The 13,214-nt window shown below is 50.2% G+C and overlaps 1 protein-coding gene across 1 annotated transcript in view; it reads right to left on the minus strand.

Annotated features, from left to right (window-relative positions):
* Positions 1-1,957: 1,957 nt before the first annotated feature.
* DCLK3 (doublecortin like kinase 3) overlaps positions 1,958-13,214 on the minus strand; it is a 35,817-nt gene continuing 24,560 nt past the window's right edge. The window contains exons 3-5 of the mRNA XM_004588367.2: positions 4,072-4,204; positions 3,072-3,239; positions 1,958-2,209 (exon numbers count right to left, since the gene is read on the minus strand). Coding sequence (XP_004588424.2) covers positions 2,019-2,209; positions 3,072-3,239; positions 4,072-4,204 — 492 coding nt within the window. The 3' untranslated portion in view covers positions 1,958-2,018. The remainder of the gene's footprint in view (positions 2,210-3,071; positions 3,240-4,071; positions 4,205-13,214) is intronic.

Below are 13,214 nucleotides of genomic sequence, written 5' to 3' on the forward strand. Positions count from 1 at the left end.
GTGAGATCTGTGATGGGAGGTAGCTTGATACAGAAGCTTGAGGAACTCCTCTATCAGGATGCAGCCCCTGCTGGTGTGTGCTAGAATTGAGGCTGGGAGCAGTCCAGACTAGGTCAGGATACAATAGAATAGGCTGGACCAGTTCATAGCATCCATCATCAACTCCCAACCACTCTACAGGGGCTGCATGGGACACTCCATGCCCTGCCGTTCTGACCACTGCTCTCAGTGGTTACAAGTCTCTAAGGGATGTCCTGAGTTTGGTTCCCCAGGAAGCCAATCTGAGATCCCAAAAAGCATGCAAAAGATTGCAGAGTGGGCGCTTGGCTGCAGCAGGGGCGCAGGGGCCTTCCTACCCTGGGGACCCGTTGCTGGGCATGCCTGCTGCAGGAGCCGTTGTGAGGTGACTCCTCCCAGCTAAGAGAGCATTTGTACAAAGGGCTGACAGCTGAAACCACACCAGAAGTGGTTGGTTCCCTTCAGCCTTGGAAGAAAAGCCAAGAGGTGTGAGGCGTTTCTTCCTTGCTCCAAGCTTCCAAGTGCCGATGGCCCCCTGACTTCTCCCTGTGGCTCTCCAACCCCCAACGCAAGCCTCTTCGTATGGGACTATCTCTAAGTTACCCGATGCTTCCTCTGTGTTTCTTCCCTGACCCAGGAAGTCCTTACCCTCAATCCTCTAGATCCAGTTGTCCTGATCACTGCCCTCCTCCACCTAACTGACAGTGTTACTTCTAGGGAAGGGAGAGTCAGGGTACCCACTTGCTGAGTTTATGAGCTACCAATCAAGTCACACAGAACCCAAGAACGTCAAGCTCACACACGCTTCCAAAGTCATGCAGAGAGACTACCATCTCAGCACCTCAATCTTGTGTTCTGTGCCCTCTAGTATGTGCCCTGAAGCTGAAAATATACCCAGGCTCTGGCTCCCCCGAACCCCAGTGTAACACACGGCCTGTCTCTCTGATGTAGCAAAGCACCGATTCCTCAGGCTCTGCAAACAAGACCACATGCATAGGCTGAGTCCCCACAACCCACAAAAGTGACTCAAGCTCTGGGTAAACTGGGATTTCCCAGAAAGAAGCAGAGCTTGCATGACTGAGTACACAGCTGTAAGAACGCATTTTCCTTTCCACTTCTAACTTCAGTGAAACTGAACCGAGGTGGCCACACAGGAAGTAGGAACCCATCTTGTCCATTACTCAAATGCCCAGCCCATTTCTATGTAGTCACATTAGTCTTACGTGAAATAATTACAGTGAGGACTCTCACTCCAGCCTCCATGAGTCCATGGTAGGGGCTGATGCGTGATAGAGCAGGGAAGGTCAGTGCCTGCACCATCAGAATCCCATAGGGGTGCTGGCCCCAGACCCAGCTGATCCACCTGCTAATGTGCCTGGGAATACACAGAGGCCAGCCGAAGTCCTTGGGCCCCTCCACCCAGGTGAGAGACCAAGAGGAAATTCCTGGCTCCTGGCTCCTGGCTCCAGACCGGTTCAGCTCTGGCCATTCACAGCCATTTAGGGAGTGAACCAGCAGATGGAAGACCTTACAATGATTAATAATAATAATAAACAGATAAATATTTCAAATAAATATTTTTTAAACATCTTTGGGATACAAAATCACTTCTGTTATCCAGAGCATATTTTATTAATACAGAAAGACCAAGGGTACACCTTGTTAGTTCCACAGGGGAGTTGAGTCCCTTGGGAGCACCACTCACGTGGTACACTACCAAGTTAACCACGAAGGAGGAAGCAAAACACACGATTATTAACAAAGCTCCTCACTGACGCCAAGTCTTACCAACACAAGAACAAGGATTAAAGACTTCAGATATGCAAACATGGAACTATGTTACATTTACCACAGGGAGGCAGCTCATCTGTTTAAAAAAAAAAAAAATACCCTTTGCAAAGCCAGCAGTGTCTCTCCCACAGTGAGGCCCCTTTCTCGGCTTAACCCTCTCATTTCTGTCCTTAAGTAGCACTGGCGCCTACCGACTACGCAGGCGGTGCCTACGATGCGTGCTCTGCAATCCTCTTGCGCTGGCTGCGGCCGAGGCCCTCACTGCTGGGGGATGCCTCCTCCGGCAGATCGGCAGTGCTCTTCCCAGCTGCTTCAATCCAGGGGTGCTGAAGAACCTGGTGGGCCGTGTAGCGCTTTTTGGGGTCGACCACCAGCAGCCGGCTCACCAGGTCTTTGGCGGCTGTTAGAATGCGAGACAGAAACATGGGATGAGATGGTTCTGGAATTCCTTCTTACATGTGAATTTCTCCGTGGTAGTCCTGGGGACTGGCTCACAGTACCACCCTGCAACTGTGTGATGCCACAAAGACTAAGAAGCGTACCTTTATCATATCTATTTTCAGGTGATTGATGTGTGAAGGGCTATGAGTGGTCAGGGGCTATTCTGTTCCATAGAATTCTGCTTTCAGACAAGAGGCATTTTCAGTCTGTGCCCCTTGCACACACTTACTTCCTAGAAGTTGGTCTCTCTCCAAGTGGCAGTCTTGTTACTTCCGGTGTTTTTCATTTCTGAGGTTGTTTCATAACCTTAAGAAAAACTGCAGGACTCAGCGCGGTAGCCTAGTGGCTTACGTCCTTGCCTTGCATATGCCCAGGATCCCATATGGCCACCAGTTTGTGCCTTGGCTGCTCCACTTTCCATCTAGCTCCCTGCTTGTGGCCTGGGAAGGCAGTCAAGGATGGCGCAAAGCCATGTGACCCTGCACCTGCTTGAGAGACCAGGAAGAAACTCCTGGCTCCTGGCTTCGGATTGGCTCAGCTCCAGCAGCCCGTTGCAGCTACTTGGGGAGTGAATCAACAGATAGAAGATCTTCCTCTCCGTCTCTCCTCCCTTTGTATGTCTGACTTTGGACTTTCCCGTCAACCCTCACAACCAGTGGAGTGTTCACAGCACTTTGCATGAGGCGCCTGGAGCTCAGGGGGTAGAGAGGGGCTTTGTGCAACCCACCTGGAAACTGCTTTGCCACCAGAACCCAAAAGGCGACCCAGCCCTGCCTCCTCCCCTCCTCACCCTGGTGTGTGGGGAGAGCCCCAAATCTCACCATCAGAGATGCTGTCCCAGTATGGAGCGAGGAACTCAAAGTGGCCCAGCTGGATGATGTTAAAGAGCTCATCCTGGTCCCTCTCGGGGCTGCGGAATGGGGGGAAGCCACACAGCAGGATGTACAGGATGACACCTGCAGCCCACATGTCCACCTCCAGCCCGTAACCTGTGCAGACAGAGACACCAGGGACCAAAATAAGGTATCAGCTCTCAGGAAACACACAAGAGAGGGCCTCACTGCTCCATACCCACAAACCAGGCAGTTTCCAGAGACTCTAGGTCCACCCTGCCCAGCCAGCCTCTCTTGTCTTTGGCCCCCTGAGACCAGGCCTCCTCCCTGTCTCTACCTCCAAATCTCCCCCGTCCTCACACTAGCTGCCCTTATCATGTCTCTGCAGGGAAGCCATCGCTCCCTCCTGCTCTTCAGGTCACTCCCTCCCCCTGCCAGAGCTTTCCAGGGGGGACAGACTAATTCTCCTAGAGAACCAAAGCAGTCACACAGTCACACACTTGGAATTACAGAGCAACTCTTCCTTTCTGCAAGTCTGAGTACCAGAACATCACTGAAACATGTGGATTCTCACATAACATACAAGCAGGTGCTAAAGACTCCCTTTAAATACAAGGTTGGTGAAGGGCTTTTTGATTCAATTACCATAGGAATGACTTCAATTCTCTCCCATCACGGGTGGCCTTGACTGGGGTCACAGATGGCCTTGCTTCCTTGAGACGCCCACCAATTCCCCATCTTTTACCTCACTGTCCACACACACACACACACACACACACCAATATGTCCTCTGTAATAAAGACAGCCTTAACAAAGAGGAGGTTCCCAGGTTTTGGTCAAGGAAATATGCTTCAAATATCAGCAATAAAGTTCAAGCCTTCAGAACTTTTCAACTATTCCATATAGGAAAAGAAAAAAAATCACTAAAATATAGAACTTGGAGGTCAGTGAGCTAGGGACCCGCAGAGCAAAGAAGCATAATACTCACCCTTCTCAGAAAGAATCTCCGGGGCTACATACGTTGGGGTCCCACACACGGTAAACAGAGGCCGCACCACGTGCTTCGCAAGGCCAAAGTCAGCCAGTTTCAAGGTGGTGGATTTGTCCTCGTTGCGTTGAACCTGTGAGAAACCAAAATCCCCAAACCAACAAAACCATGTTGAGAAGAACAGGCGACAACAAATTCAGAGCCAAGATGCATCACCGACCACCTCTTCCACACACATCAAGAAAATCTTGACCTCTGTGGTCCACACTCTCCTTTTCAACTAAAGAACCACTGAGCTGTCCACTGTGCCTACCAAGCCAGTACACCTATTCTTAACCAATGGCAATTGAATTTCTTCATCAAAACTCACTGAACACTTCATCTCCCAGCCTCACCAGGTGCGGTGCACCACCTGCCCAGCGGTCCTCTAGGGCTTGGGCTCCCGTCCTGTACAAGCCAGGGAGGCAGAACATTCCCCCATCACTGCAGAGTCCTGCCGGACAACATGGGCTTAGAGCAAAGATCTGTGGGTAAGGAAAAGCCTGGGCCACAGGGGAAAAGAACTGTGGGTCGGAAGGAAGACACAAACAGCAGGGAGATGTTGCATAGGAGCACAGTGAGTTCAGAACTGAGCAGGTTAGGCATCTTCACAAAACTCCAAGACTTGTAGCTGGATAATCCTGGCTGGCTTCCTGACTCCTCACAGCCTTCATTCCTCTGCTGTTGCAAAGGGTTGTGAGGAGACCACTCCGAACACAGAGGAGTCCCACTTAGTGGCTGCAATCTACCCAGCAGAGTATCAGTCCCGCAGTCAGCATTTGCCTTGAACTTTTAGCAAGTTTCATAGAAGGTAGAATTCATCATTTCTTAATGATTTATTGGGGTTTTTTTTAAGATTTATTCATTTTATTACAGCCAGATATACACAGAGGAGGAGAGACAGAGAGGAAGATCTTCCGTCCAATGATTCACTCCCCAAGTGAGCCGCAACGGGCCGATGCGCGCCGATCCGATGCCGGGAGCCAGGAACTTCTTCCAGGTCTCCCACGAGAGTGCAGTGTCCCAAGGCTTTGGGCCGTCCTCGACTGCTTTCCCAGGCCACTAGCAGGGAGCTGGATGGGAAGTGGAGCTGCCGGGATTAGAACTGGCGACCATATGGGATCCCGGGGCATTCAAGGCGAGGATTTTAGCCGCTAGGCCACACCACCAGGCCCTATTGGGTTTTTTTAATCTGGAAGTTTTCACAGAGAGAGGAGGAGAGACACGGAGATTTTCCAGCTGTTGGTTCACTCCCTGGATCTGCCTCACTCCTGCCCAGGGCCAGCAGCTTTCCTACAGTTCTCCTATACAAGTGCAGGGGCCCACGGACTTAAACCATACTCCGCTGCTTCGCTACACCACTAACAGGGGGCTGGATGGAAAGCAAAGCAGCCAGGACATGAGCCGGCACTAGCAGGTGGAGGTGCCAGCACGATAATTAATCGCTTTTTGAAATAGGAAAAACAACCCACTACCTTCACTGTGGACGAACAGGAAGACTCAGGTTGTCCCACCCCATCAACATGCATCCACCTGCTTAATTCTGGGGCTGGAGCCTCCACCTGCTAGTGCCAGCATCCCTTACGAGTGCCATCTGAGTCTCATTCCTTTGAACAAGTCCAGAAATTGGCTTTCTAATCTCTGACAACTCCCATGGCGAAGGGAGTTGTCAGAGATTAGGCAAAGGGATTTGAACATAGAATGAATATTGTTGGAAAATCTGGGTCCTGAACACACACATAGCTGATCTCCACCGGTAAATGTAATACATAGTTGGGTCATGCTGGAAGAAGGAATAAAATTCAAGGTGCGTTCTATTTTACATGAACAGAAGACAGAGGTAACGAAAACTATGAGAAGCAACGCAGGAGCTGGTGCTGTGGCTCAAAGGCTAATCCTCCACCTTCAAGTGCCAGCATTGCATATGGGCACTGGTTCAAGTCCCATGGGCTGCTTCACCTCCCGTCCAGCTCCCTGCTGGTAGGCTGGGAAAGCAGTCGAGGACGGCCCAAAGCCTTGGGACCCTGCACCCGCATGGAAGACCTGGAAGAAGCTCCTGGCTCCTGGCTTCAGATCAGCTCAGCTCTGATCACTGCAGCCACTGAGAGACTGAACCAACAGACGCAAGATCTTTCTCTCTGTATCTCCTTCTCTCTGTAAATCTAATATGCCACTCTAATAAAAACAAATAAAACTTAGAGAGAGAGAGAAATACCATCTGTTCTCTCTGATATAAGGCAGCCTTCATGTAAATTTTAAGATCAATGACGCTTGCCATACTGTTTTTGCTGCAACCCGTGGGTTTTGGGATTTTTGGTCTTATTTTTTTTTTCTTCCGAATAGTTTCCTTTCTCATGTCAAACTCTTCATTGACTCATAGATCACACAGTAACATCATTTTACCCAAGAAGCTTTTGTGTTTGCTTTTTCATTTCTTCATCGACACATTAGTGATTCAATAGCATGCTACTGAATTCCACGGTGCTGTACATTTTTTGTTTTAGCTTTATTCTTGTTGTTGACTTTGCTTCTCACTTACTGGAACGCATAAGGATGGTGTAATAGAGACTGTCATATCCAGATGGGAAGGCACAATGCAACATGCATTCCCTACTTCCAAATCAAAGATGAAACTGTTGGACATATCTAGACAATGCCTGGCATTGTCTGTACCCACAATGTCAGGATTCACTTACACAACAGAATGATGGACTCACGACTGCTTACGGAGGACTATACTGTTGTAATAATATGGGGAACATCAGGGATTTGGGGGAAAGAGTAGGGAAATCCCAGACCTTATGGAACTGTACCATAAAACTCAAAATAAAACATAATAATAACAGAGAGAGGCGCACACACTGTCTCAGGAACTACCAAGCCACCCGCAGGCACCCAGCCTCATCTCTCTACTGCAGCTCCTGGCATCACCCCGAGTGGCGTGTGTCTTAGCCTCTGAAACCCCATTCTGCCTGGTCTGCAGAGAGACAGAGAGATGCCGTCCAAAGAGGGCTCACGGCACGACGGAGGCTGCAAAAGCCCATTTGGAAGGGAAGGGGAGAAAAGCAGCGTGGTGCCTCCAAGTGCCAGCTCATCACCCCTGTGAGTCACATTAGCTAACGGCTGAAAATAACAATATAATTAATAATAATACGACCCTCGTACATATTTGTGCTCACTCCCTAATTAAATAATCAACCTGAAAAGTACTTGGCTGAGTGAGTCCACAAAACTACACTTGTATGTCCACACTGCCAAATACTAGAAACACTCACTTCCACGTGCAAATCCCACAGCCACAGCCGGGCTGCACGCACGCTCCGACAGAATCCACAGCGCACTTCTCACTGGCAAGGGCTCAGCTACGGACGGCCACCCTTGTAAAATGGCACCTCTGTGCCCAGTTCTCTTATAGGCCTGCAGAACACACCCGAGGCCTTCGTAGAGTCTCAAGGTCGTCCCAGGAACTCCCCAGGAGCACCAACTAGTGGGCACAGACCCCGGGGGGGTCGGTCTGGTGATTGCTGGCCACTCTTTCTCATACCAGGGTCCCAGGCTGCTCAGGATTGTTAACTCTTTCGTCTTCAGCTGCTGCTGTCAGGGGCTGCTGGCTTCCTCTCCATCGGTAACTTTGTTGCTCTCAAAGGCCTGTGCGAGGTTAGGGTTTGGATTTTTCCCACAGGGGACCTCACAACCTTGACTTTCCAGGGCATTACCTGAGCCACACCCTCCTCCTGCTCCTGCAAGAGCAGTGGGGCTCCTGGGCCCATCCAATGCTATCCTTTGCCCAACAGGAAACTCATCTGAAAAACCTGCCCGAGACATGACCATTCACCTGTACAAAATCTGAAACCGACACCCGCAACATCAGCATCTCACAGGGACGCCGGTTCAAGTCTCCGCTCCTCCACTTCTCATTCAGCTGCCTGCTAAGCCACCTGGGAAAGCAGTGGAGGATGGCCCAAATGCTTGGGCCCTGGAACCCCTATGGGAGATCTGGAAGAAGACCCTGGCTCCTGCCTTTGGCCTGGCCCAGCCCTGGCTGTTGTGGACATTTGAAGAGTGAACCAGCGATGGGAAATCTCTCTTTATCTTTGTATTTCAAATAAATAAATAAATCTTATTAAAAAAAAAAAAAACTTGCCGTGACACAGCCCTGGCTCTGAAGGATGCCAGCTGACATGGGAGGTGTCAGCTCCCCCACCACCCTACCCCGTGTGAATTCAGACTCCTCCCCAAACTACCGGCTTTCCAAACCTGCTCCCAGGGAGGACACTGAGATGCACAGACAGCGTTCTGGCCACCCCGCTGGCCAGCTGACCATCCTAGAGTGCCACCGCAGCTCATCTGTGCGGGCTCTGAAGTGCAGCCCCTGGCCAGCACCCCCCGCAGCGCGGGAGGGAGAAGAGGGGACCTGTTACCCATCGCCTTGGTATCCCCCTAGGTCACTGCCGCAGAACGCCCACGAGGGAGCACAGGCAGAGAGGAGGCCTCGGTGCTCTCGGCTGGCCATCAGAAGCAGCCAAAGACCCCACTGAGCGGCCCTGCCCTGACTCACATCCCATCATTTTTCTCTTCTGCTGGGGTGAGGCTCCAGGTCGTTAGAGACCCTCTGCCTGCTCTGCCCTCCCTGGGTCCTGTCAACGGGATAGAAATTAAAATGGGAACTTGCAGATTTCTTCTCTGAACAGTAGAGGGCAGCAAAGGACAGCCCAAAAAGCAAGCTTGCCCTCAAAAAGGAAGTCGCCCACAAACTGTTTGCAAACTGCTTACTTCAGCTTCCACGCTTCCTCAGCTATTTCCTTCTGAGCTACATTCTCTTTCTAAAATTTAAATTTATTTATTAGTCCGTTTGTATGTTTAGAGGGCAGAGTTATACAGAAAAACGTGGAAACCAAGAGATGTTTCATTTGCTGGCTCACTCCCCAAGTGGCCACAGCAGCCAGATGTGAGTCAGGTGGAAGCCAGGAGCCAGGAGCTCCCACACGGATGGCTTGGGGTTCTAATACTTCCACCATCTCCTGTTGCTTTCCCCGCTGCATTAACAGGGAACTGGGTGGCAGCCAGAACACGAACCTCTGCTCTGACATGGGATGGCAGCAGTGACCCCCTAACAACAGCCCAAGGTCGATTTTCAGTGAACCACAAGGACTGAAAAGATCTTAGAAACCAAATCACCCTAAAATGCCAGTGTCTAAAATCAGCTTGCACTTTGTCAGCAAAGATACAGTAATACAAAAAAAAAAAAAAAAATAGTGGGACAGGAGCTGGCATAATGGCTCAATTGGTTAATCATCTACCTGCAAGCACCAGTAGGACCAGTTTGGGTCCTGGCTGCCCCACTTCTAATCCAGTTCTCTGCTTATGGTTTGGGAAAGCAACCGGGGGATGGAGGGCCCAAAGCCTTAGGGCCCTGCATCCACACGAGACCTGGGTGACACTCCTGGCTTCAGCCTGACGAGCCCTGGCTGTTGTGGCCACATGGGGAGTAAACCCATGGATGGATACTTTCCATCTGCAGCTGGATTAGTCACGGCCTCATCTTCCTGACGGATGAGGGTGCGGTGACCTTGCCTGGCTGAGCTCAGGGTTGATGGGAAGATGGCTAGCCTAGGCCATTTGGTGCTGCTCGGACAAGAGTACCTGAGACTGTGTCGCCGGAAATGAACAGAAACTCACCTTCCCACAGGTCTCGGAGCTGGCCCGAGGCATCCACACCTCGCCAAGCATCTTCCCCAGGTGGAATGTGTTAGAGCAAAGAGGGCCTTTTACAAGGTGTTCATCACCCCTTGAGGGCAGAACCATCATGGCCTAAGGTCCTCTTAGAGGTCTCCCCTCTCAGAACTGCTACCCCGGGCATTTAAATGCCCACCTCCTTATCCACCGCGTTTGGTTCATTTGCCATCCCTGTGGACTTAGATGGATCCCTGGGCTCTTGGCTTTAACTTGGCTCAACCCCAGCTGCTGCAGGTATCTGGGGGGTGACACAATGGACAATCTCTCTCTCTCTATCTCTCTCTCTATCTCTCTCTCTATCTCTCTCTCTATCTCTCTCTCTATCTCTCTCTCTCTCTATCTATCTCTATCTCTGCCTTCCTAGTAAATAAAAATACTTCTCTCAAAGGATCTAACATCATTTCAGATCCTTAAATATACTCTGTTAGACAGATGCCACTACAACACACGAACCCAACTGCTAAAAGGACAACGGGCCTTTACTGAACTTTGGTACTCCTGGTGGAAACGCGGTCATCGCTTGGAAGCTAGTTGCCAAGTCTGAGGCACATGAAGAATGGTTTTCAGATGTGTCTGAGCTTAAGAATCTAAACCATCAGACATCTAACCTGTTAGATAGAGGCGATTCCAGAAGGAATGCCAGGAAAACTGGGACACCACATTGTGTTCCCAGCTGCCACCTTCAGCCCACCCTGGTCCCCAGCGGTTGTGGGTATTTGGGGAGAGAATCAGTGGATGTGAAGAGCTCTCGATCTTTCTAGAATGCTCTCTCTCTCTCTCTCACTCAAGCCATCAGCACCAGCCAATGGCTGGAGGGCTGCATGCACCACTCTTTCTAGTGACTCCCCATTCTTGCTGAAACCCACATTTCTTGATGTCTTTGAGGACACCCTGACAAGCGATGCCTCTTAGCTGTCTGATTGCTTTTTCACTGAAGTGGTGGATCTGCAGAAAACTATTTGTGAATGTTTAGAAGGTTCTGAGAAGACGTGGACACCTGTGTTTCAAAACCCAGGCAGGAAGCAGACAAAAGCAGGGCTGATGGAAGAGGGGGGGCTCTGCCATTCAGGGACAAGGATGGGCAAGGGAGCCAAAGCTCGGCACGGCAAGTCCCACCTGTGCCCCAAAGGAGCAGAGCTCAAGGACTCAGCATTCAACATGACGGTCAGGTTTATTTCAGAGGGACAATAGGGCCAGTGTCTGGGCCATCCTTGCAGCCCCTTGAGGACATGACTCACTGCTCTGTTCTAGTCACCTTTAAGAGAAGGTCTAGAATATGGAGACATGGCTACTCCTTCACTATTACCAAGCGACAGCCAGAAAGAGGGTACCACGCTGTCCCCAGCCCAGCTGTGATGTGCCCCCCCCGTTGCCACCTCCAGAACTCAGTCTCTGAGCCACAGGCACAGGCAGGAAAGCCGGGGCAGTGAGTATCACACACATGAACTGAAGTGCCTCCCACCCACCCCCTGCAGCCATGATTTCCAGTGTAAGAAATGGGAGCGCTTTTCTCTTTAGACTCTCCCCTGTCCCCAGTCATCAGAGCCTGACATCTTGGACATTGGCTGCAGATGGCCTGGCCTGTGCGTGCCCGCTCTGACCCCAGCAGGTCTCCGCATCACTCCTGCAGGTTGCACTCATTTCCTCCAGGGTGCAGGCAACAGCCTCCAAAAGCCTCCCACCCCCCACACCCCTGCTGGAGCACACGCCAGCAGGAGTAGCAATCAACACAGCTATTTCTGCAAGCTGGAAATCCTCATAATTAAAATTTCTTGGGAAGATCTCAGGAGCATAACACCCCCACGGGTAGGAATGTATTAGCATCTTACCAGGAAAGGAGACCAGGAAAACTAGGAGAACTCACACGTACAGGCCTCAGATGGGACTTCCTGAGCCCAGTTATCAGCCACAAATATTTCTGTTCATCGAACACTAGAACCAGCATGCTAGCTCCATGAGGGACTCTCAGCACCTCCACAACGTCTCTAAAAGCAGCCCCGATGACCACCAGCCACACATCAGCAAGAGTCACTTCTCACACAGTCAGCATCCCAAGCTTAGTCAGGCTGGACCCTTAATAGAGACGGACGCCATCCATGAAAGGGAGAAGCAATTAGTTTGACAATACAAAGCTCAACACAGCGCAAAACCCCAAGTTAAAGGCAACCGAAGAACATGAATTGATGCATGGTAATCACCATGGTGATATTTATTAAGCTTGGCCTTAGGATAGGAAGCAAATTTGCAGTGTGAATATCCTATCGGCAAGCGTAAGGGAAGATGCTGTTAACTTTCCAGGGAGCCAATGGTAAGCAAATACATTCACCTAGTCCACAAATACTCAAATACGTAGGCCTCTTTTTAAAGAAAATATTGACTTATTAATTAAGTAATTAGAAAAAAACAGTATGACCACGAGGGAGAGGTTTTTCCATCCACTGGTTCACTCCCCCAAATGACCACAATGGCTAAAGCTGGACCAAGCGGAAGTCAGGAGCCAAGGAGTCCATTTGGGTCTCCAATGAGAGTGGCTGGGTCCCAGGCACTTGGGCCATCCGCTTGCTGCTTTCCCAGGCATGTCAGCAGGGAACTGGAGCCGAAGTGGAGCAACTGGGATTTGAACCAGCACAAGTTTCTGAAGAAGTCATGCCACCACCATAAAGAGTTTTCCATTTGAAAAATACAATGTGCTTTATCCAAAATAAAAGAGAGAGAGAGAGAGAGCAAAAACATCAAACAGGATCAACGCAAGTAACCAACAGCTCATGGATTTAGGCTGGAAAATGACAGCACCTGGGACCACAGTTGTGGCTTAGTATTCCAAGCTGCTGCTTGTAACACCAACACCCAATGCTGGAGAGCCAGTTCCAGCTCCTGCTACTCTGCATTGCCAACCCAGATCCCTGCTCATGTTCCTGGACATTGCCAACTCAACAGACCAGTTCTAGAACCTTGCTAGAAAATGCAGATGAAGTTAACTGGCCCCCAAATAAAACATCTCAAAACACAAGTATTTCACAAGGCCCACTCTTGCAATGTCAACCCATGGGATCCACTGAGGTTCTACCCAAAATCTCTACTGCTTAGACAATTCAGTGCAGCTAATAGAGCCATTAAGACACACTTCTCTGTCGCAATTCCAATAACAGTGCCCAGTACATCACCCGCTCCCAGAAATCACATGGGTTTTCAGAACCCCAAAGAGAGAAACAACGCAAAAAGCAAGCGAACATTGGACAGGGACACTCTGCTAATGCCAAAGTGAATTTTTTTTTGCCAAGGGGGAGTCATTTAATGGTGACTCATATCTCTCGATCACTAAACTACTCACCCGTGAAGACACCTGAATTGCTTCTCTAGCTTTGGTA

Source organism: Ochotona princeps, chromosome 30 (genome assembly GCF_030435755.1).
Source record: "Ochotona princeps isolate mOchPri1 chromosome 30, mOchPri1.hap1, whole genome shotgun sequence".
In the NCBI taxonomy this organism is placed as follows: Eukaryota; Metazoa; Chordata; class Mammalia; order Lagomorpha; family Ochotonidae; genus Ochotona; species Ochotona princeps.